The sequence below is a fragment of the Fistularia commersonii genome, chromosome 5, assembly GCF_037954325.1.
Source record: "Fistularia commersonii isolate RoL2024-O1a breed Wild chromosome 5, RoL_Fcom_v1.0, whole genome shotgun sequence".
Classification (NCBI taxonomy): domain Eukaryota; kingdom Metazoa; phylum Chordata; class Actinopteri; order Syngnathiformes; family Fistulariidae; genus Fistularia; species Fistularia commersonii.
The window spans coordinates 3,181,765-3,205,236 of NC_141288.1; the positions used below are offsets into that span (position 1 = coordinate 3,181,765).

Sequence of the window (23,472 nt, forward strand, 5' to 3'; positions counted from 1 at the left end):
AACCATGTGATGCCACCGGCTTGTTTTTAGTGGAAGACCTTCCTCATTTTTTGATTATATTTGGGGCTTACTATCCTCTAATGCTTTATTTATTGATTCTGAAGGGAAAACTTTAGGCAATTTTGTTGAATTCATGTTTATGGATCTTCAAAGACCAAGTCATTGATGGTGGAATCACTGAAGAAAATCATTGCCTTCTGAATTGTAAACCATGTTTATTCCTTGCATAGGCTGATCTCCTGCACGCCAGTGTTTGCACCAACCCGTCCACGACGGCCCCGGGTGTTTATGTGACTTTGCCGAACGTCCTCTGCCCAGCAAACCGCTGCCAGCGGCGAGCCGGAGACTTGATGTCAGCGGTAAACAAAGGATTTCGTCACTCACCGCGCTGGCAACGGTGACCCAGAGGTTCAGGAACTCTTTCTATCCATATCAAGCAAATAATCAGATTTTTACATTCTTAAATAAAAGGACTGAACCAGGACGCCAGCGGTGTGCCGACGGACAGACCCTGCTTCTGATATCACACTGTGCACAAAACCCAAACATTGCATTAATTCATCATGATCCAAGTGAACGCTTGAATACATCCTAATACCTATTGGCTCTAGAAGCCTCCCGAACTCCCTCCTGAAAACCATCCAACTCCGGTTTCATGTGGAGGAAATAACGGCAGCTACTGGCCTCTACTGGTCTCATCTGCTCTTCATTCCAGGTTCACGCTGGGCATTACGGACCAAACATCGCCGTGGACTCAGCAGGCTCCACTAATCGGAGCAAAGCGACCAGTCATGTGCATCGTGGGATGGACACTCCTGAAATGTAAACAGGCGACAAAAGCTGTGATAAAAGATTCAAGGTGTGCAGAAATTCCTTTTTCTTTGAAAAGTTCGGTTCCTTTGTTTTTTTTGTTCAACTGAATAGCAATGAGGTTCTTCGATCCCATCAGCGAGTTCTGGTATTAAACCCGGGTCAAGTGAATTATCACTTGCGCTGGCCCTCTGCTGGTCGAAGCACAAACGGCTGCAGGCTTCTGCTATCCGCTAATGTAGCAGCAGATGTTTTCCGTAACCAGTTGAGTCCTTCATTAATATTCAATCCTTGTAAATGATATAATTGATTGCCACAGTTCCTCTGATGGCCACTAGATGGTGACCATGTTTTAAGATCATTGTCTTTTCCTGTTCTGTGGCGCGTCCTGGCGCTACTTTGGGGCTGATTCGGGCCCTTTCCCCGAGCTCTTTGAATGGCAGCTGGGGTTTGTAATGTCAGGGGTCCTGGGTTCTTCCCCCTCACAGTCTTCGGCCCCCGCCGTTCCCTGGAAGTCGTGGTCGTACACAGCGTCCGGCACCTGCAGGGTGCCCGAGGCCGGGCCGGGTGATCGACGGTTCTGGAAACCCAACAGGCCACGTCTGCGCTTCCCCAGAGCCTTTGGGCTCGGCAGGCTGCGCACCGACACCTTCGACGATTGTCTGGAGAACTGCAGCGAGAACTGTCGCCCTCGTGGACGGGGCGGCGGATGATTCCGGAAGCTGTGGGTCGTCCACCTGAATTCCTTTGGTCCCATTTGGGTCGGGGAGTAACAAACTGGAACGCTGGACCTTAAATGAAAGACAGATCGGTGTTTGGTCTTGTACGGATCATCGGACTGAATACGCGTTGATTTGGCGGAAGGCAATCCAAGCAACCAAGAAAATGAGATCATTTTTCTTGTTACCAGAATAAGTTGGGATAAGAGACTGAAAATTCAAAAATGGTTGGAAAAAGCAGTTTTTGTTCTGTAACCTAAAAAAAAAAAAAAACATTTTGCTGACAAATATACAGATGCCTAAACCAATGGCTGAACTTTGGTCTGAACCGTCACGTTGACGAGACGTGACGCCGTGCTGGCCGTCAATCACCTGTGGCCGTCCAGACCCGGCGTGTTCTCCGCCGGGGACGCATCCAGTCCGTTGCGAGGCTTGACGGCGCCGTCATCGGCGGGAGAATCCTGGCCACGATACGGATTTGCTGTCAGCGGCGGGCTGACGACCACCGAAGGGGGCAACCTCTCGGGGGAGGGAGGGTTGCTGCTCACTTCCTTCAGGGTGGAGAGGGCGTCGACGACGGGAGGCGGAGCCGTGACCTCCGGGTCCTGATGTGCTCTGGGTCGACTGGCGGACGACAAAGCAGTTTTAACAGTTATGCAGAGCAAACCCCGCTTGGTTCCTGCGGGAAGGAAACGTCACATGCCAGGATTCGGGGAAGAAGCTGCCCGTGGCGTCGCTGCTGTATCGTTTGAAGATGGGCCGCGGGGGTCGGAGGTCAGGAGGCTCCTGGACACTCAGCAGCCGCCGAACTCGACCAAAGACCTGCAAAGGGTGTTATGGGGTTTTTAATGGGTTCGGACTCAGCGGTTCGTTCTGTTGTCTAAACACAATGAGTTCTGCGATTTTAATAAGACAACAAAAACAAAAGTGTATTTCAGTCATTTAAACACACCGAGCTGTTTGTCAACCAAAACCCTCAGAGGATGTGCTTTTTTTTTTTTCTATCTTTTGGAAACTTACCCTTTTCTGTGTGTCTGTTTTAAGTGAAAACTTTTGGTTCCTCAAATGACCCCCTTTAATGTAACTTAAACATAAATACACGGGTGGAAATAATACAGAGGAATGTAGTTAAAAAAAAAAGTTGCAATACCGACTCCTGTCGGATGAGAAAAGACTCCTGTTTCTGAGAGCGACCGTCGTCCACGTCCACCTCGTCGCACTGGAGGATGTCAGAGAGTCTGCAGTTGGAGGAAGTAAATGTGTCTGTTAGTTCAATTCTTCCCATACCGTAATACTGTTTACATCTGTCTATTTTAGGACTAGCCATTTCCAGTTAGCCGATGCTAGTAGTTAGTACCAAAATGATACTAGCACTGGCAAGGAGATAGCAACAAAAGGCTGAAACTGCAATATATTGTTTCCCAAACCTCCCGATATCCCAATATTTGTTTATTTATTTTAAGGTCACCTCCATATTTTTAACCTGTTAAGATGAATTGTTTGCGCCTTTATGTTTAAATCATAAACGTTGATCCTTTTTGTACCCGTTTTAGTATCACTATTGTTGTATATTGAATGTTGTCGTTTTCTGCTGCATCCACTAGAGGGCGATAACACGTATCTACACCGATCAGCTGCAACGCTCAGACCGATGAAAACCCAGGTAAGTCAATATTAATCATCTGCTTTTTGTGTTAGCGGGTGGTTCCAAACATGGGCTTGGTTGAAAAGGTCGAAGCGGTTATGTCTAGACACCCGGGTTGGAGAGATGTTCCCTATCTGTTGGGGTGCTACCATACTAGATGGCGTCTGAGGAAGAAGCACCGGTGGAGGGACAATGTCCCAGATCACAGATGCTCGCCATCCATCAGAAGAACTTCTGGAGCTCAAATCGTGGGGGTTCCGGAACCCATTTTGAGGTCTAACTGAGTCCAGACCTCAGGTCAGAACTGTTCTGAAATGGACGCAATTTTAGGCTGAGGGTTATAAAGTTTTGTCTGATTGTCAAAATTAAGTAGATTGAATTCGACTTCAAGATCGTGGAGAACCTATCACGAGATGTCCGCATATGGATTTTGTCTTTGACTAAAATAAAAGTGCTGCATGGTTTAAACGGAGCAACTGTGAGCGCAGAGAAGGTAGAACCATCTTTGACCCCATGTCCGTGGTGGATCCCAGGAAGGAAGGGATGCAGGAATCCGCGGCGGCCAGCGTGTAGGGGGGGCGAGCCTCGCTGTCGTTCCAGTAGATGTCCTTGGTCATGTGAGGCAAGTTCATGTGCATTTCGTCCACGGCCAGAAGGGAGACCTGGAGGGATGCTCGTAATTTTGCAAAACCCAACACAAGGATAGATATATCACCTAACTTCTTAACAGTCATCGAAATATCTATAGATATCAGAAGATCTCCTTAAAGTTCACACCAGTAAATTAGAAGAATCTGATCCAACCCCTGACCTGAAGGTTTCTGTCGATGATCCAGTTCGCCTCAAAGTCATCGTCATCTTCTCCGAAAGGGTTAATCAGCTGCTCCGCCACCTGGAACCCAGCAGAAAGTCAAGCTGTGTTATGCTTTCAAAAAAAAAAAAAAAGACTCAGCCCCACCTTCAGCCAGCCGGCGTAGAAGAAGAACTGCAGCAGGGTGAAGACGGGGACGTAGATGTCCAGGTCGTGACCCGGATGTTTCTGTTCGGGGTCCAGGAACTGTCGCCCGATCAGACAGGCGAAGAAGAACGTGTAGACAGCCAGAGTGACGACCTGTGGAGACAAGAGCCAAACATCCTCCTCTGTGAGCTGATTGGGTTACAGGAACCGAGGAAACGTGATTACGGATCCGTGATTCGATGAGCTGCGTCCCGTCCGAGGCGGCGACAGACAGCGGACGGACCTGCGTGTAAACCAGCGGGATGCCGACCCAGTCGTAGCCGAAAAGGGTGGCGCACCACGTCCGGAAAGCATTCATCTCCTGAAGGATAACGTGGAGTCAGTGAAGATGTCTGGTTTTGAGTCAAGCCTTCTAAAACCTCAACTTCCTGAACCTATGCTGTCTCTGTCTGAAAGAAGCTCAAACACTAAAGATGCTTTCAGCGCAGCCCTGGTTTTCTGTGGACAACCAGACAGGCTTTTGTTTTGAAGGGTTTCATGCAGAGAGGGAAAAATACTTGACACGACTATCAGGACACCGGCTACTTCGGTTACAAGTTTGTGAGCAGTAATATAAACACTTTTAGAGCCCGAGGTAACTTTGATACCGTAAAGTCGACATGTCCCCATATAAGGACATCCCTCTTTGGACTTCATATTCAGACAGGCATCTGTTTTTACATTTTTTTTGTTGTCCAACTGAAGGTGTTAAACCCCAGAATTTACTGCAGTTGAGGGTGACTCCCCCCCCCCCCCCTCCCGAAAAGCTAATTAGTGCCATGAAACGCTCGGTGAGTTTTCAAGTCATGAGAAAAGTTCGATGCATCACGTTGAGGATGTTCTGCAGGTCAATGCTGCCCTGGATTCGACCCTCCTGCCGAGCTTTGGACGCCAGATTGGAGAACCAGACGACGGGGATCCAGTACTTCAGATGGGGCGACGGGACGTTTTCGAACACCTTCCTCTCCTCAGGAGTCATGAAACCTGCCAGCAGACAAAGGCCGTGGTTGACAACAGTACCGTCGGCACTCATCGGCATGTTAGCTCGGAAATTTCCAAAAAATTGCAGTAAAGAGACGAAAATTACGAAAAGTCTCAACAAGATTTTACAAACAAAAAGAATACAAGATTTATTCAAAAAGTCGGAAATCTTCCAACCACCCAGAATGGGATTCTGCAAAATCTGAGTTTCCTCTATCTCAGGCGGCGACGCCCGGCTGCCCGGCAGCTCTCAGGCTAATTGGTTGATAACAAGCCAATCCCGTGGGTCCAATCTGGCGCTCCCAGGAAGCCACCCAAGTCCATTTGACTCAGAGCAGTTTGGATCATGTGAGGCCACGGCAGTCACATGGTCAGATGGACGTACACTTCATATCGGAGGGGATTCTGGAAGAAAGTTCGGTCGCTACGTGACGAAAGAATGAAGAACCAGCTGAGCAAACAATTTTTTTCTGCTATGATGCTTTGGAAAGGTAAAATATTTTCCTCCGTCGTCCTTGTGGTCAACGCTGTAAAAAATCCGCAGGGGTGCAGAGGCCCCGAGAAGCAAAACACTACAAATTAGGAAAAAAAAATTCTGCATGTAAAAGAAATGTAATAATTAAAAAAAATGACTTCTAAATCGTGAAAGAAGTTGCTGGAAAATCATTGGAAAAAGAGTAAAATAATTTTTAAATAATCTGAAATCAAACTGATAACAACCAATAAGGAAACAGCCGTCTTTATGTTTGCAATGACGCCTGCATCAGGACATTTAGATCATTTTTTAACATAAATATTTCCCCGCCCAGAGTGAGTGGGCATGTCCAAAGGTGCACTACCCACTAGCCATGCTCACCGGCCTCCACTACGTGCTCCATGGTAGGGAAGCGCTTGCAGACTGCCGTACTGACAGAGCGGAAGATCAGCAGCGATGTCAGGTTGACATATCGTACCAGGGTCCGACGCAGCAGGCGACCGTATTCGTCTTTTCCCTGGACACAGCTAGAGGCAGCAGAGGTAGAGATATATGAAACATCCCATCCTAAACTCTCGCTAGCCTACACCAAATATCAGTTGGGTTAACTTGTCCTCAATGGTAACGAATTTGTTTAAGTCCCCAACAATGTAGCATATTGGCTAATTTTGGGCACGTTTGGACTTAACCGTAAATGTTTATCAAAATAAAAGAATGTTTTTGAAAAAAAATGACACACTTATCGTACTATGGTTTAAGTCCCACTTAACTTTGACTGGATGGCATACATAGAAGTGTTTTCTGCAACTGCAAGTTTACTTCACAAGTAGTTGAATAACTACTGCACAGTCACACAAACCTGCTGTCCCTGTATGAGGACTTGCCTGACAGTACATTTTTTTAGACTTCTTTAGTTACAAATGCAAGGACAATCTTTATTTTACACATTGAGATGTTGGCGAGTGAAAGTGTACCTAGAGATGAGGAACATGAGTCTGTCGGTCCAGGGCAGGTTGACAAATTGGTTCCACCACCGATTCACCACCAGGGTCACGTAAAACCCTGGGAACCAACAGACGTGTTGTCGTCCACAACATGGGTCACATTTCAACGTAGAAAAATCAAAACGTAACTAGCTAAACCAGCTAAAGCAGCTATGTCCTTGAGAAAATACCGTTAGATTCAGAGAGCGATCACAGGAAACCCAGTGGGCTCCGCAGCAGATTGGATCCAGATTGAAACTCGCTAGAAATCACAGAAACCGTGAAGACGGAGCCTCGTTGATAAGAAGTTCTCCTGATCATTGTTCTGCTGTTCCGGTGGAACCGAGGCAGCAGGAAGTGAAAGCGTTTTGTGACAGAGGCTTTGCTTTTAGCCCTTCTGTGTTTTTAATGATTAGCTTCCATTAGCCTCTAATGAGGGAGCAACCCTCCGGCCCCCTCAGGGTTTCCACCCATCATTAGTCCTCCTCCAGTCTCTTCATCCTGGGACCCAACAGAACATCAGCTGCTCCTGCTGGTGCTAATCCAGGTCTCAGAGGACAACATGAGCTCACGTCCTCATGTGACTATTAATAATAACACACGGGCTCAAATCTCCGGGGGGCAACCGGAGGTTGGGTGGGGTCGGGCTGCGGCAGACTGAGACCTCAGGGTGCAAATTTAAAGCTGATTGGAAAATAAACTTTAGTTGGTATCCCTGTATCTGTGATGCTGTTACTCGTAACGTAATTAAGCCTCAGAAGTGAAGAATCTGGTCTTTGTCTTGGAGAATTATATCCCATAAAACGGAGCAGGAAATTGCTTAAGTTAGGAAAAAAAAAAAACAAAATCACAAAAAAATCTGGGTTCCTCAGCCCTCAAGAACCTCGGAGCTTCAGTACCGGCGGAGGCTCACCAAGGACAAAGGTGACGGGGATCTGCTCTGCGTATTTGTCACAGTAAAGGGACAGTTTCTCAAAGAGTCTCTTCTGTGGGTCAGTCAGGAAGAGCCTGCAAGGCACACACACACACACACACACACACACACAAACACACAAGGTTCAAAGACAATTCCTCCACTTGACCTCCTTGACCGCCAATCAGAATCCCTCCTGATAAATGGACTGTCCTTTATGTGGATTATTTGGGAATATCACAGAGCGTTCCCCTTCTGCAATTGGTTCTCCCATGTGATGGCTCTGCTGGTTGAAACAGCTGATTAGCTTCAATGCTAACAGTCTGTTAGATGATAGAAATTAAACTTCTTTGTCACGGTATGCCTGCTGGAAGGGGATCATATTTGTAGTTACAGAGTTTGTCCACAAGGGTCACATGTTCTCAGAAAGGACAGGAAGTGACTGTGTGTGGAGTGTGTGTGTGTGTGTGTGTGTGAGAGAGACCTGTAGACCACACTTAGCAGTGTATACAGCAGGGCGAACACGGTGAACTCGCGGTACAGCAGCTTGTAGATGCTGCCCCTCCAGCGCAGCAGCAGTCGGTGGAAGCTGAAGAAAGAGGCATTGGCCACTTTACTGGAGTAGGTGACCGTCATCCTGGGACGCTTCAAGATGTCCTGGAGAAACCTGGGGAAAAAGAACCGGGAACAAAAATATCCTGAGAAAAAAAATATCATAAAGCTAGAAAACGACTTCCTTGTCAATTATGCAAAATGAACTTATCAATATTGCATTTTTTCACATCCCTTGAGAAAACTATAATTTCACTCTTTCCTGTAAGGGGGGGGCTTGTTTATCCCCTCAGCCTTCCAGTTGGGATATCAGGGTCCGACCTGGTGCGCAGTGACAATTCAATTTTCCCATCAGCCCCCCCTCTAACCTGCAGCTACATCCCCCAGAAATACATCAAAAGCGATTTTACTCACAAACTTCCAGATGTTTCTCCTCAGCAGCACCTTTCTTTTCCCCTCTTTCGCTTCTGCTTGCCAGCCTGTCCTGCTCCCCTGCTCCCTCTGTCTCGCTCCCTCTCTCCCTCCCTCCCTCCCTCCGCCTCCTCCTCCCCATGATGCTATCCAGTTGCCCAGTAATTCCATGCAGCACAAGCCTTATTGATGAGCCACAGAGCTAAATGTAGCCATGCTTGTGTGTTTGTGCGTGTATGCGTGTATGTGAGGAGGTAAACATGTACAAATAGAAACTCTCTCTGCAACTTACAGAATCAAACAGAAAATTATTTCAGTTTCAGTCATTTAGTTGTACATTTAATTTAAACTAAAAGCACTGAAAGGACCACTTTCCCTTTTCTGGTCACGAAAGTGTAGTTGTAGCTGCATCTGGTGGCCATTGGTGGAACAGTAGTTCGTTCAAATAGACCTAACATGTTACTAATAATATTATCCAACAATTATTTGCCAGATACCTTCAGAATAAATAATTAGGTGTTTGAAACCATAGCTTTGTGTATTACGTGATTTTTTTGTGTATTCATGTTTTTTCAGCCACGATATGGTTTTTGAATTTTGAATAAATGTTTTAAAATATCTGACTTACCACAGAGGTTTGTATTTGATACACACCCTCAGGTTAAGCAAAATATTATAATCTGTAACTTGAAATGAAGCCTTGTTTAATTTTTATCTCTTAAAATTTCAAGTTTATATAAAAAATAATTGTTTTTTTTTACCAGACCACTGTGTTGGCGAAGCGCAAATTTGGCAACAGGGCATCTATAAAAAAATATTTCTGTTAAACAAAATATGAAATTCTTTGCAGGTATTTGGTGGTATTCCGCTTTTAACGTTGTGTTTCTGCTTCTTTTCCTCTGTAAATAAAAAAAGTAAAATAGTCCTCCAGATGTGCGTCGTCTCTCTATTTTTATTTATATTTATATTCATATTGTGTCTCTCTGTATATTTATTTATATTTATTTTATTTTTTTCTCATTTTTGATACAAAAACAGTTCTTATCTTATCCTACTACGAGGGCGAATTGAGTCATCATTTCAGGAGCAGAGTGAGACCTCTGTTTTATTTCGCTCCTCTTTTCCCGGATGTGGCGTAATAAAAAGTTGGGCGGGGTTCCGGTGCTGAACATGTAAGGCCTTTAAAGGCTGATCTACGGTCAGCTTGCTTTGCCTCCCCGAGTCATACTACGGCTTTCAGCTGGTCGCCGTACCGATTTCCGCTCCGTGTGACGCGGTAAAATCAAGCGTGGACGCGACGATTAAAAAACAAAACACCGCCGTCGAAACACAAGTAAAATGTTTGTATTCGCTGTCTACTAATACGTTTATTTTAACCGCGCTATTAGCTAGCTTTAGCTATATGCTAATTACAAAGACGAAGTTTTCGCTAACATGTAGCAAACCTGCCGAGTACAATGCATTTCAGTGTTAGCATGCACCTTTGCTAGGAGTAGCCATTAGCCATCCTTGTTTGACTTCAGTGGTGACGCTGTACTTTCACAGTAATACTACTATTGAACTACGAAAATTTATGTCAGTTAAATGTAACATGCATAATTAAACCTGATATAATTTGAATTTGTACTTCTATGTATAATATTCTAGAAACAAAGCTGCCATATTTTCTGATTTGTTAAGTGGTGACCATGGCTTCATCCAAGACTCATATGGTTCAGTTGCAAATTGGTGGTTGTTTAATGAAACAATTGGTCATTATATTTACATTTGCATCCAATACATTGCTGTCACCTGAAATGTAGATGTCCTTTGCAGGGGACTTGCTGGTTTTCTCCATGGCGATGTTCACAAGTGAAAACAAATTGCACATTCTGTATTAGCACAGTGTTATTGACATTGTTTGAACTGTTTGGTATTAAGGTTTCGACACAAATAAATCACTGTAAAACACTACATATATATATATATATATATATATAATTATATAATTATCTTCTTTTCTTTCATGGAAAAAAAAAAAACTTTTCTTGATGTTCATGATCTTGATGCTGCTACCCCATTTGCCCCTCAATTGCGCATCGGGGACAAATACAGTTTTTCTGATTCTGATTCGGATCTCTAACAACACGTTAAATTCCCTCGCCTCTCCACTTTTGCACGCGCTCAGTAGCAATGCCGTCCAACGTGGAAATCAAAGCTGCAGTGAGTGATCTGGCGCAGTTTGCTCAGACGGCGGCCCGGCTTAGCCAGTCAGAGGGCACCGTCATCAGGCAGCACGACACCTTCTTCAACTGCAGCCAGGGAAGACTGAAGCTGCGGGACTTAATGGTGTGTAGATACCTAAAACAGAAAACATGAATGGAGATGAGAGAATTGAACAAATTAAACTGGTCTGTTTGAATTAAATTGTTTCAGCACAACAAATGTTTCCAGAAGAATGAAGCGTGTGTGTGTGTGTTGATGTGCGTGTGCGTGTGTGTGTGTGTGCGTGTGCTCAGGATGGGTCTGGAGAGCTGATCTTCTACCAACGCCCTGACACTGATGGACCCAAATTATCCTGCTACTCCATCAGTCAGACTATGGACCCCCAAGGCCTCAAGGTAACCCTCCCCTTTGTGTGTGTGTGGTTTGTATTTGTGGCTGGTGATCACATTAGCATCTGTGTGTGTCTTTGTGTGTCTAGAAAGTACTGACAGACGCCCTTGGAGTCAAAGGTGAAGTCAAGAAGGAGCGCCGGCTCTTCCTAATTGGACAGACCAGAGTTCACCTGGATACGGTGGAGGGATTGGGAAACTACATGGAGCTGGAGGTCTCTCTCTCACACACACACAGACACACACACTCAAACCCATCCAACCGTCTGTGGCTCAACAGCAACGCTTGAGTTTGTTAGAATCGGTGTCCTTAGTGGCAGGTGACTGAAGCCTGTGAGGAAGGAGCTGTGAACTTTGCGTAAAACGTCGTAAACGTGTCTGGTTCAGGTGGTGATGCGTCCAGAGCAGACACTGGCGGAGGGGCAGCAGGTGGGTTCGAACTCCAGAGGAGGAGCAAGTGGGTGCTGAGCCCAGAGCAGCATCTGACACTCTGCTTGGTCGCAGGTGGCCGAGCAGCTGATGAGCCAGCTGGGGGTGTCGGAGGACAGCCTGGTGACAGGGGCCTACGTGGATCTGCTGCTAAGGGGACGCCAGGAGACGTAAAACAAACGCACTCCGTTGGCTATGACCCGGACCCGCCCAGCAGAGATGCGCCACTCTCTCAGAAAGGACACAGTGGGTTACGTCTGCAGTGCATAGTCAGAACACAGGGGGGGACTGTTTATCAGTGTGCATTCACTGATCTGAGCGTCTGCAAAATAGATGTTAAATATTGCCTGAAAGTGAGTAAGAAGTTTCCAAGCAACAAAGTGAAGTAGGTTAAGATTAAACTCACTACCAGGAAATGACCCTGAGAGGCCGCATGGAAAATGGCCCAAGAGTTTCAGAAAATGAGTGGGTAAAAACAACTGAAAAATTGTAGCAACTCCCCCCGAGGCACCAAGGTAGCACTGAAATTAAGAAAAATACCCCGAAAATTTGAATTTAAAATTTGTCCCTTTTTTGGGAAACAAGTGCATTCTAAGACACTGGAATTTGGTGTCCAGAATGAAGAAGAAACTGTTTTCTGAAGGGGAAGGAGAAAGACAATGAAAGCTAATCTGAGGGGATGAGTGGTGTCTGGTGTTGGTTTTCCGCGTTCTCTGTATCCAGTCTGCAGAACATGTTGGTAAATGCAGCAACTCTCGTCTTAGTCTCAGTTGTTGAAACCTGATATTTTGGATAATAAACTTCCTTTCACCTCCCTCTGATCTTTCTCTCCATTTACCGTAATTCCACCTGAAAATCTGTTCTTTTCATTTCTTAGAATTTATCTATTGCTTTATCGTCTAATTCCTTCAAGAGGTTGTTTTGTTTTTTCATTTCTTTCAAACATGTTTGTTTGTTTCAGTTTCTAATAGAAGTGCTGCTTCAGATACAAACCTCATTCATAAAAAAGACAAGAAGATAGTAAAATATTTGACAAAGAAAATCATTTACACTTTATTTAACAAGAACAAAGTGATCAAGGAACTCAGAGACAATTAGAACAAACATTTCAAAAATGGGATAAAATGTTTGACTAAATGATGGGAATACTTTATTTCAGTGCAGTTTGAAGACTTACAATATGAGAGGTATGGGAAACATAAATAACCAAAAGTATTTTAAATAAATTGAATTAATTTGTAAAATAGGAGCTGGTAAATATATATATGTATATATGTATATATATATATATATATATATATATATATATATATATATGTATGCGTGTATGTGTGTGTGTTTGAATTAAACAGCTTCAAGGGTTTTACAGTTTATTCAAACTAAGAAAAGATAAGAAAGTCAATATGAAAAACAAAAAATATGTAACTTAAAATAACATTTCAATATTTGTAATTCTTATTCAAACTAACAAATAAGGCATTTCAAAATGGATCAAATGAAAGTCATTAGAAAACAAGGAAGAGAACAATAAATAAGTGATTAAACAAATGAAATCATCCTGTCACTGATGAGTCAACTTAATTGTATTTAGAAACATGAATCAAAAAAGAAAGTAAGTCAGACAAACATGAGTAATTTTATTGATTTTTCTGTAAAAGGATTTTTTTTTTGCCATTTTTTTAAAGTCTGTTTAAAACATTTTCTCAGTTTCACATGTAAGTTACAAATGAGCTGCTCTTTTCAAACAAGTAAGACATAAATACACACAAACATATTTATCAGTTGTGTAAAAAGACACACGGCAACTTTCATTCTGAAACTTGTTAAAATCTGATCTGTATCATTCATTGAGCAGAATAATCCTGTTATTTTTAATCATTTAGACAGGTTCAGATACATCCTTCATGTGTATTTGTTCATTTACTCTGGTTTTCCTCAAAGCAATAAATAAATAATTTATATACATATGATTTAAATATTCAAATATTGTATAAAAACATATCGAAAATACTTCCTCTTATTATTTTCTTAAATTTAAAAATGTTCATTTTATGTTAAAATGTTGAGACAATAAGACAATTTTCCTTGGGTAATTTACTTACCACCAGAAATATATTTCTGTTATTGTAATAAAAGTATCCTGATGTTTTCCCTGCATATCATTGTTTTCTTTTAACTGTTATACTGTTGTTGTTTTTTTCAAACTTTACTATTTTCTGCCCGTTTTTAGATCCTTGCTACATTTTCCCTCCAGAAGTATTTGATTTCTTTCAAAAACATCAGAAAAATACCATGAGTTATTCTCTGCAAAATTCCTAGAATGCCCTTTACCGCAGCAAAAAAATAAATAGACACCCACGGCAATATAGGAGGCAAGACAGTTTTGATGAAAGTGCTAAGAGTTTCCTGCATTTTGCAAACATATTATAAAAACTGGAATAAGGTCTCCTTGGAAACGGAATTAAAAGAAGTGACAAGAAATCGCGTTTAACACTGCAGGGATTTGCAGCCCCGAATGAAGCTCTATTTTGACGGTCAGACCTCCGGATTAAATACGTCAAAGGTCGCGCCCACGGTGGCGATGATAATACTGATGGTGAAGATGAGGGTGTTTTTTAAAAGAAATCCATCAGCTCCACCGTCCACTTGAGGACAAATGTAAACTCCGCCACAGCTTTCATCACTCCTGCGCCCCTCCTCCTCCTCCTCCTCCTCTATAACGGACAAAATCATTGCAGCCAATGAGAAGTGAATTTAAATAATTGAACGGCCAATGAGTAATCGACATCCTCAGATGCGGACAGTAGGCGCTAAAAGTTGGCGGAAACGTCTGAGTCTGTAAATGCTAAAAGCGAGAGGTGCCAGCAAACAATCATTGCTGTAACATTGAAGGTAGTGGCTATGCGACGCTAAAATATCGCTAATTAACGCTAGCAGCTGGCTAATAGAAGCTAAACAGTAAACTACACAACCGAAACCATTTGAAGTAGCGGTAAATGTAATATAATTTCCATACATTTCCTTTTTATCATCGTAAACAGTAAATGCTATAATGCAAGGGAAGTTAATATCAGCAATAGTCATACTATTAGCTTTAGCACTAGCAGTGTTAGTGAATGTAGCGGCAGCAGAGAATGCGGTAAATAAATTAGCAGTAGCATAAGTCTTAATGGAATTGCTTCAAAGTTAGCTGAGTGTATTTGTTAGTAATATTGACAATGTGTTTGCAAATTCAGTAACATTATAATTTATAGTTGCAGAAAGAGGTAGTTGCTGTAACATTAAGAGTTGTATCGATGCTGCTATTCCAGTCGAAACCTTTAGCTGTAACCATGGTCACAGTTACATAAATGAACAGGTGAAAGTGATTGTTGGATAAGCAGCTGTGGCTGGAAAAATAAAAACAACAATCGCTTTGAGTCTTCCCTCTGTACCAGCAGTCTGGAAATGATATTGGACTCATATTATTCAAATTTATTTAGAAAGAAAATTGTGTCTGAAGAAGCAGCAGAGAAAGGTGTGATATTAAATGCTCTATTTGTTAATGTGGTAGCACTACTATCACTACCATTACTATTACTGCCACTAGTTAACTGAGAAATGTAGCTCAGGATCATTAGCTGTTGTGGTAGTTAAATAGTTATTCTACTGTAGTGTCTTAGCAGTGCCAGCATTAGCATTGTTCATAGAGTAATATTCACGTTACCCTCTGGTCCAACAGCTGAGTTACACATTTAATTTTGGCAGTATTTGTTTTTATTAACTCAATAAGCAGCAGCAGTAGTTGTATTACTGGAGGATGCTTACTTTTACCATTGTTAGCAGCAGAACATCAAGTTGTAAATGGAGAAGTACCAGGACTGTGAGTATCACTAGTAGTAAGAGTATTTGAAGTACTATTCATTGTAACAGAATGGATAGAGCGATAGCAGCAGCAGTGAGAGGATCAGTACAGTACTTGAAAACACTAACAGGCAGTACTGGTACTCAGTCGGTACTGCTGTACTGATTTAGTTTTACCTTTTTGATTTTCTTCTCCAGCATCTCAGCGACTTTGAGCAAATTGGAAGGTGTTGCATTGGAAACCTAAACACAATGTCAAACAAACATAAATGTGACATCTTTGTGTGTGTGTGTGTGTGTGTGTGTGTGTGTGTGTGTGTGTGTGTGTGTGTGTGTGTGTGTGTGTGTGTGTGTGTGTGTGTGTGTGTACTCACGCAGTTCTTCAGTGACTGCTGCAGGCGGTAGAGAAGGTCGTTATAGTGAATGGGGAGGAGCTTCTGGATGGTGTTGCTGCTGAAGACACTCTTCTGGTAAGTGTCAATCATCATTTTGATCTCCGGCCAGCCAATCGGTTGCTGTGGACAGGAAATGTATGCAGTCACTGTGTTGTGTTTTCATAATGTAGACCAATGCAATAAATATGTGTTATTATGATAAAGGAAGTAAAACGACACTTAAGATAAATAAGTCCCAAATCTGAATTTGGCCAGTGAATCACAATCTTGGGGACAAACATTTTTCACTAGTTATGATCTCTGTGCTGGTTTTCAGTTTGTTCTTCACAGTGTAAGGAAAGGAATTCTAGAAAGTCTAGACCTTTTGACTCGCCACTCTTTCATCAATTATGGTGATTGCAACACTCCATTTTTTCACTGTGGGGGTGCAGGAGAATGTCAGAGTTTCGGTGGGTGGGCGGGGGGACTCTTCTATTTTTTTAAACTGAGTCACGTGATTTGTCAACAGATTAAAAGTTCCAGGCTTTCAGGTTATGGGTCGATTGAGCAAGAACTTGTTCAGCATCTTTGCTTACTTGAATGGAGATAAAATGATTTCATCTTTTGTTCCTTCTGAATATTTTAATCATCAGACCGAAGAGTTAAGTATGTCATTTCCATCAGAGCTGACTCTCAGACAGTGACATATATCCCATGTTTTGAGCGTCAAATATCGCAGCATCCGTGCCAAACTCCATTCATAAAGTCTATGTTTTTGACAGGATGCCGTCTGAACTCAGTGGGGATGGAATTTGAAGTACATAAAAACATACAGCTAGGAATCCTACAGAGACATAATCAACCAAAAATTACAATAATACTGTCTTAGTCACAAAAAAAATCACATTATATAAAATGGGGTTTAAAGTCACAAGAAAGTGGTGTTTGCTGCAGGGACTGAAAGCCTGGACACCAAACTCCCAAATACAAAATATCAATGAAATCAGGCCCTTGGTTTCATGATGAGCGGCGGGAGGGTGGTTTTAAAAACAAAGCTGAGACCTGACTGTGTGGCGTGAATATGGTGAATATGGACTTTATTTCTGTAGAAATGTGAGATGAACAGTCCTTCACTAGCCAGTAAATAGGCCTTTTTCTGAATGGAGTTCATCGGCCGATTGAACTGGGCCTGGTGGTCTTAGAGTGTCTGGTAGGAACGGGCGCTGTTTTAATCTGATGGGTTCACTGACCTGACAATCCACGCAGAACCTGGGGAGGAGCCGCCAGTGCCTGGTCCACGGGTCCTCCCTCTGTGGGTCAGAGCATCACAATTAGGTTGGCCCTTGAAGACATCAGTTGAAACTACTTAGTTTCAATAGCATCGCTCCTTCACTCAGTCCTGGGTTTTCTCGACTGTTTTTTCCAGTGAATGTTGTCACCATGGTTCTCTCTGCACCTGTGCTGATCAATGGACAAAAGCATCGGCGACACTTGCAGGTCTTACCGGCAGCTTGTTTATCAGCAGTCTGGTCTGGCTCCACAGCTCCCGGATCAGCTGGGGGGGGATCTCCTGCCGACAGGTGAGCCCCGGCACGGCCGTTGTCGTAGCGACTCCCCCATGGTGGGTGAGGAGTAAGAGGATGAGGATGGACGTCCCGATGGGAAGAGACATCTTGAACTGCTGCAGGTTGACCTACCTCTGTTGCTTATATATGTCCTCTTCTCTCCTCTCCTCCCCTTCCCCCTTGCCCCCTCCTCCCTCGTCCCCTTCCTGGTCTCATCTTTCAAACAAAATCACCAAGTCACCTATCACTGAGTCGCTGAGTCAGCTTTGTAAGGAATCCCCGTGATGTCACCTCTCTCTCCTTCTCTATCTATCTCCAACAATCCCCTCTCACTTGCTTCTTCCTCCTTCTAACTTACTCCCTCCCTGCTTGCTTACTCTAATTTCCTCCTTTTCATATTCCAGCGCTGTTCCGCCTTTTCTGAACGTGTCCTTTACTCCCCCTTTCTTTTCCTTGGTTTAGCTAAGACCCGGGCATTTGACAGCCCGCGGGCCACATCCGTCACGTTTTGCGTTTTTATCCGGCCCGCCAATCTATTTTCTTTGGATATTTTAATAACAATTTTCAATCAGTATTGAATTTAGAAAGTCCTTATTTTTTTCCTTATTCTGATTAATTTTGTATGGATGATTACGTACAAAATAATGTCGCCACATCTACATGATCTCTAATGATCTTAAAGTTGAAATAAAATGCCAACAAATGTAAATATTTAAATTGCAATTCTCATTTTGTTCACTTTTCATGATACCTCAGTGGCGCATAAAAATTAAATAAGAAATGTAACTCGGCAGCTAAAATAATTGCCCCCCCGTTTTAGCTCATTCTCACCTGTTATTCTCTCTTCACCCCTTCCGCTTCCTCCCTTCACTCCTCCTTCCCTCCACTCTTTCCTTCGCCCTGCTTTGATTCCTTCACTCCTCCATTTCATCATTTCTTTCACACTCCCCTCCATATTCCTCCACTCTGCTGTCTACTTGTTTTTCTTAATTCTCCCCATCTTTCTTGTTTTACTTTTTGAAATCTTCCACCTCTTGCTTTCTCTTACCATCACCTCCTCCTTCCTTGCCTCCTCTCCTTAGCCCTCTTCTCCTCCGCCGTCTACCTCTGCTCCTTTCCTCCTCAGCGATGATGTCACTTCCTGCCACCGCCGATGGCTCTGTCTGGCCAAAAACCTGGTTTTTGGTGCTTCAGATTCGCGGTGAAACAGAAGTAGGTTGTGGCCATGGGCTTGGCGGACGAGGAAACAGTGACATGGCAGGTTTCTACCGCCTCCGCAGGCGGACGCCTTTGGAAGCCGCCGGTTCCCTGGCCGACCCACATCAAGAGTCCGTACCGGAGCAGAGGGAGGCTTCCGGTGCAAGAGCGGTAACCAGGTCAGTTCGCCGCAGTGACGCCATTACACTCAGAATAATCCCGTACAAACCCAATCCTTCCCGGCTGAATTAAGAAGCCTAATCTGGCAGTTTTAGACAGAAAGACCTCCATAAAATGTCTTACTAAATTTTCAGTTTTCTTTTTTTTTACTTTCTTACTTTATGTCATTTCATGCTTATTGAAAATCCAATTCTCTTAAAATGCTTAATCTAATATCCATTTTTCATTTATTCAATTTTATTTTACATATTTTTAACACTTTTCTCTATTTTTTCCCCCAACACTTTTTTATTTATATTTACTAAAATAATTTCTTGCTCTTTTTCTCGTAATTTCTTTTTATCATTAGTTTAGACATATTTGAGCTATCTTTTGCACAATGTAAAATCAGGCCTTTCAAGTATTAAAAAAATATGTGTTACATATTATATATATAAATATATATACGGCGGTGATTTTATAAAGAAGAGCAGAGAATCATCGGGCAGGGAGACCACTTTTGGAAAATAGAATTAAAATAAAATAAGATCGAAAAGGCTTGAATCAGTGTAGAGCTGACAAGGAGCGGATAAACGAACCATCAATGTTCTTTCGAAATTTTGTAGGTTAAAACAGAGTGTTTGTTTTTTTTATTTGTTGTTCTTACCAAGCAGTTTCTGGAGTCTAAACAAAGTAGGTTACAGTCTCGCTGACCTTTCAAAGCATCGTGAATCTCACCTCCTGAGACGGAGCAGGTGACGAGTCGCTGCCGGTAACTTACGAATACACTACGGTTATTGACAGGTACAGATTTGACTCACAATCGCGCACCTTTATTGAAGATTATCATAACAGACCATTATCATATTATCAAAAAAGACTATAATCTGGTTTTGACCTTTGTTAGTTTTGGGTTTTTATTTGTTTTACTTTTTTAATCTAATTATTCTTTTGGGCATGGTCTTATATATTTTGCCTTGTATCTTTAACTTATTGTTGTCTTCTGCCTTTTCAATTTTGTTTTTTGAGACAACACCAGCTCTCCAATTTTGTTGTCATTTGTGTAACGACAATACAAGCCTTTAAATCTTGCATCTTTCATGCTAATCTAGGCTATGCTTATTCTCACTTTATTTTTATGCTGCATTGTTTTTTGTATGTTCATCATTTTCCAGAGTAACTGTGACAGCACCCCCCGGCTGATGCGCTTTTCGAAAGGATAAAAAGCCCAGCGGCGTGATGATATCCTGTGGCGGGGAGGCCCCGCAGGTGACGCTGACGCGTTTGAACAGAACAGAACAATTGGGAAGTAACATCAGAACCAGATCTCATTGACATGCACTCGTCCCGCGGGTCCTGACACTGGAAAAAAGAACTCCTGAGCCATGGTGGACGCTCCCAGTGCCGGCTGCTGATTCTTTTCTAACTTTACAACTAGACAGTTTAAGATGAGGAAAGAGAAAATTGACTTTAAAAAAACGGACAAATTTCCCCTCAACAGCGAAAAAAATGTAAAATATCAACTTTATCATTTCCTTATTTGGGGATCAATAAAGTACATTCTATTCTAAAACTGAAACTGTAATTTCAAGAAGAAAAACAAGGGAAAAAATTAGGAGAATGTCAAAAAGTGATCATTAGCCTTGCTGGGATTTACAGACATAAATTAAATATTTGGAAAGACACACACACACACACACACACACACACACATAAGATTGTCTTCTCCAGTCTTGTCTTTATGATGCAAATGGAAAGAAATGTTTTTTCCCCTGATGACTTTTAGACATTATTTTTCAGGAATCATAAAATTCTTTCCACTTTGGATGATTTTGAAAGTAATTTCTCCATGTTTTAATTTCTTTGTCATATGAGACAGTCCATGAAAAGGCTTGGATCAGGTGTCCTTCTGTGGCGCAGAGCATCATGGTTAGGTCGTTCCTTGAAGGTATCACGCCATCAAACTACACATTTTCAATGACAGGTGGCCACACACACACATTCACACCTGTTCAACTATATATATATATATATATATATATATATATACACGCACACACACACATATATGCATATCCACAGGCAACCCTCCTCACTCTCTCCGCATACACACACAGGCTTACACTAATTCACTCTCTCACACACACACACTCACTCCCTCACACACACACTCAGCGGAGAGTTTGCTGTAGTTTCTTCCCCACTTCCTGGTTGGGGAAATCCCACTCTGATGATGTCACACAGGTAAGTCCGGCCACAGACATGTGGATCTATAAATAACTCTGTCTGTTATTAATGTTTGTTTTGCGTTTTAAAATAAACCCCAAAGAAAACAAGACAAACCTGACACTTGACCAGAAACCAAAAGAACTGCACTGTGTTGTGGGAAACAGACTAATAATATACAAGAAAATCAAAGTCTTAACAAAAAAGCAGAACAGCAAACTGAATGGCCAAGAAATGAAGTAAAGATTAATCAAAAAAGAACCTGAACATCATTTTCAAGAGATTATTGGAAATCAGATAGAAATCATCTGGGAATTTGGGAGTAAGAATCCCAGGGAAAATCATTTTAGAATTATATACGGATAACATTCACCAAGAGGGGATTTAAAAATCCATCAAAAATGACCTTGAAATAATCCAGCAATAATCTGCAGGTAATTTGAGAAGTTGATCAGAAATTAAGAAAGAAATAGCAGGATGGACAAAAACATGAGCAGGAAAAATGACAGTAAATTAACAAAAATTGCCAGAAGAATCTGAACATTATCAACAAATGATATGGCAGATACATTTTTTTTTTAAATCTATAAGACTTTTCCTGAAAATTGAGAGAAAATAGTGAAATAGATAACTTTTTGTATTCACATTTGTTCAGCAAGTCACCATTCAAAGGAGGCGGGGACAAGACAGGAGGATTCCTGACATTCGATCAAAAATGAACCAAAAAATTATCCAAAAATCAAATGGAGTGTTTCATCTAAATCAACAAAATGGCGCGTTTGACTCTTAAAATGTTTTTTCTGAAAATCACCCGAAGTCAGCAGCGGGGTTTTTAAAAACCAGGGAGGTTTCCTAACGGTTTGCCAGAAATGATCAGTTAGTCATCTAATCAGCATCTTCATAGCTTGGTGACGTTCGACACTCAAAGAGCCATTTGGTCCAGTTTCTCACTGAAAAAAAAACATTGGAACCACAAAAACCCTTTTGACATCTTACATAAGCAAACGCTGCATATATCTTTTATGCTGCGTATAAAAATCCAATAGCGTGTTGCAAGACAAGAAAACAAAATTCCATTTCTGCATCCCAAAAAAACATTTTGAACTCCAAAATAAATTAGATCAAAGGTGACATCCAAATAAAATACTTAATATCAATTTTGAATCTTTACTGTTTTTATAATATAAAACATCAAACACTTAAATGATCACTCTGCAGAAAATCCAAAAATGCTGTTTCATGTACTGAGTCGTGTTGTCAGCTGTCACCGAAAATAAATAAGGGACTCTTTCACCGAAAGTTGAGCACTATATATTTGGAAATTGAATTGTCAACTAAAATATTTATTTTACCTGTTTTAAAGTTATTTTTGCCCCTGAACCCCAGTACGCAGCGTCTGCACCCCAGGGAAGCAAAAGTAAAATTAATGGCGTTGCGGCGGATATTTTTGCGCAGCACGTTTTATTTTGATGTTACAAGATGTCAGCATAATATTCCAATTTTGGAGTTCCAATTTAAAAAAAAAAAATTAAATAGCATTGATTTTAATGAAATACTCATTAGAGGCATACATTCCACCACACATTGTCCTCCGTTTAACTGCACAATACAAATAATGTTGTAATAATGTAATACCAAATAATAATCTTATCTCATCTTCTATACACACACACTCACACACATATTGAGTGCAGTGAATGTAGATAAGTAGGTCTGTTGTACTTGTGGTTTCTGCAGATGCTGCACCAGATAAAGAACCCACTGAGGCTGTGGGTGAATCCTGGAAGTAACCACCCCCCCGCACACACCATCACCCTCACCCCGCCGCTACCCTCCAAGGGGTGAATCCTTTTTGAATTTATTACATTGTTTGTTTTTTTCCTGTTGCTTATCTGGAAGATTTTTCGCCCTTATTTTCACTTAAAAAAAAAACCATTTGAGCCACAAGCCTCTTATCTTTAGATATTTTACTTGTCTTTTTTATGGTTTGGAAAATATTTAACAGTTGTAAATGTTTGGTGATTTTGAGTACCTTAATTTTCTTATTATAAACTAAAAAATCAGGTTTAAATTTTCTGTCACACCAACTATCCCTTTGTCTGGTTTTTTGAAGAATTTTCAAATTATTTTAGTACTTTTGCAGCTGGCATTCAGTGTTTTTTTGAGGCGGTTTATGTATATGTAATTATCCCTTGATTTTAAAGAAATTTTAATGGGAGTGATTTATTTGAAAACATTGCTTTGGATTAAACAATTAAACAATTATCTGATTTTCAATTCTTTAATAATTAAAAAAATGTTTTCTGAGATGTTTCAGAAAATTGTTTTTTTTTTGAAAAATCAACACATAAAAAACGTTTTTGAAATGCATCCTACATTTTTTGTGACTATTTAAACAAAATAAACTTTTCTAAAAATTCAACTCTCAGGAAATTGAATCTTTATTTAATATCTTTATTTTTTTTTTTTGAGGGACCTTATTCTTTTGTTTTTAACAATACATTTTTATCTTGTAAAAATGTGTCCCTTATTTTTAAGTTTTTTTTTTTTTTTTCTAAATTGTAAGTGTCACGAATTTTAAATTGAATTTTCATTGACT

At 41.5% G+C, this 23,472-nt stretch overlaps 3 protein-coding genes across 7 annotated transcripts; 1 reads left to right on the forward strand and 2 right to left on the reverse strand.

Moving 5' to 3' along the window:
• Positions 1-197: 197 nt before the first annotated feature.
• LOC147233855 (bestrophin-3-like) lies at positions 198-8,605 on the reverse strand. The gene is made up of 14 exons (XM_086146450.1): positions 8,490-8,605; positions 8,008-8,190; positions 7,524-7,618; positions 6,602-6,689; positions 6,009-6,154; positions 5,001-5,155; positions 4,416-4,493; positions 4,133-4,285; positions 3,986-4,066; positions 3,685-3,836; positions 2,680-2,767; positions 2,233-2,351; positions 1,902-2,153; positions 198-1,601 (listed from the first exon to the last, which is right to left on the reverse strand). Exons 2-14 carry the CDS (start codon positions 8,157-8,159, stop codon positions 1,205-1,207), a joined length of 1,956 nt encoding a protein of 651 aa, XP_086002576.1. The 5' UTR covers positions 8,160-8,190; positions 8,490-8,605; the 3' UTR covers positions 198-1,204.
• A 1,085-nt stretch (positions 8,606-9,690) lies between these two features.
• On the forward strand, positions 9,691-12,046 carry LOC147233856 (uncharacterized). 5 transcript variants are annotated; one of them, XM_086146452.1, is made up of 6 exons: positions 9,691-9,826; positions 10,657-10,814; positions 10,985-11,086; positions 11,170-11,295; positions 11,468-11,509; positions 11,585-12,046. In XM_086146452.1, exons 2-6 carry the CDS (start codon positions 10,659-10,661, stop codon positions 11,681-11,683), a joined length of 525 nt encoding a protein of 174 aa, XP_086002578.1. In that variant the 5' UTR covers positions 9,691-9,826; positions 10,657-10,658; the 3' UTR covers positions 11,684-12,046. The 5 variants fall into 5 exon arrangements, with proteins under 5 accessions (XP_086002578.1, XP_086002582.1, XP_086002579.1 ...); XM_086146453.1 differs by having other exon boundaries at positions 9,714-9,819; XM_086146454.1 differs by having other exon boundaries at positions 9,723-9,826; positions 10,654-10,814.
• Positions 12,047-13,735: 1,689 nt separating this feature from the next.
• LOC147233857 (uncharacterized) lies at positions 13,736-17,429 on the reverse strand. The gene is made up of 5 exons (XM_086147376.1): positions 17,231-17,429; positions 16,982-17,036; positions 15,727-15,893; positions 15,530-15,595; positions 13,736-14,223 (listed from the first exon to the last, which is right to left on the reverse strand). Exons 1-5 carry the CDS (start codon positions 17,396-17,398, stop codon positions 14,125-14,127), a joined length of 555 nt encoding a protein of 184 aa, XP_086003502.1. The 5' UTR covers positions 17,399-17,429; the 3' UTR covers positions 13,736-14,124.
• Between the last annotated feature and the right edge of the window lie 6,043 nt (positions 17,430-23,472).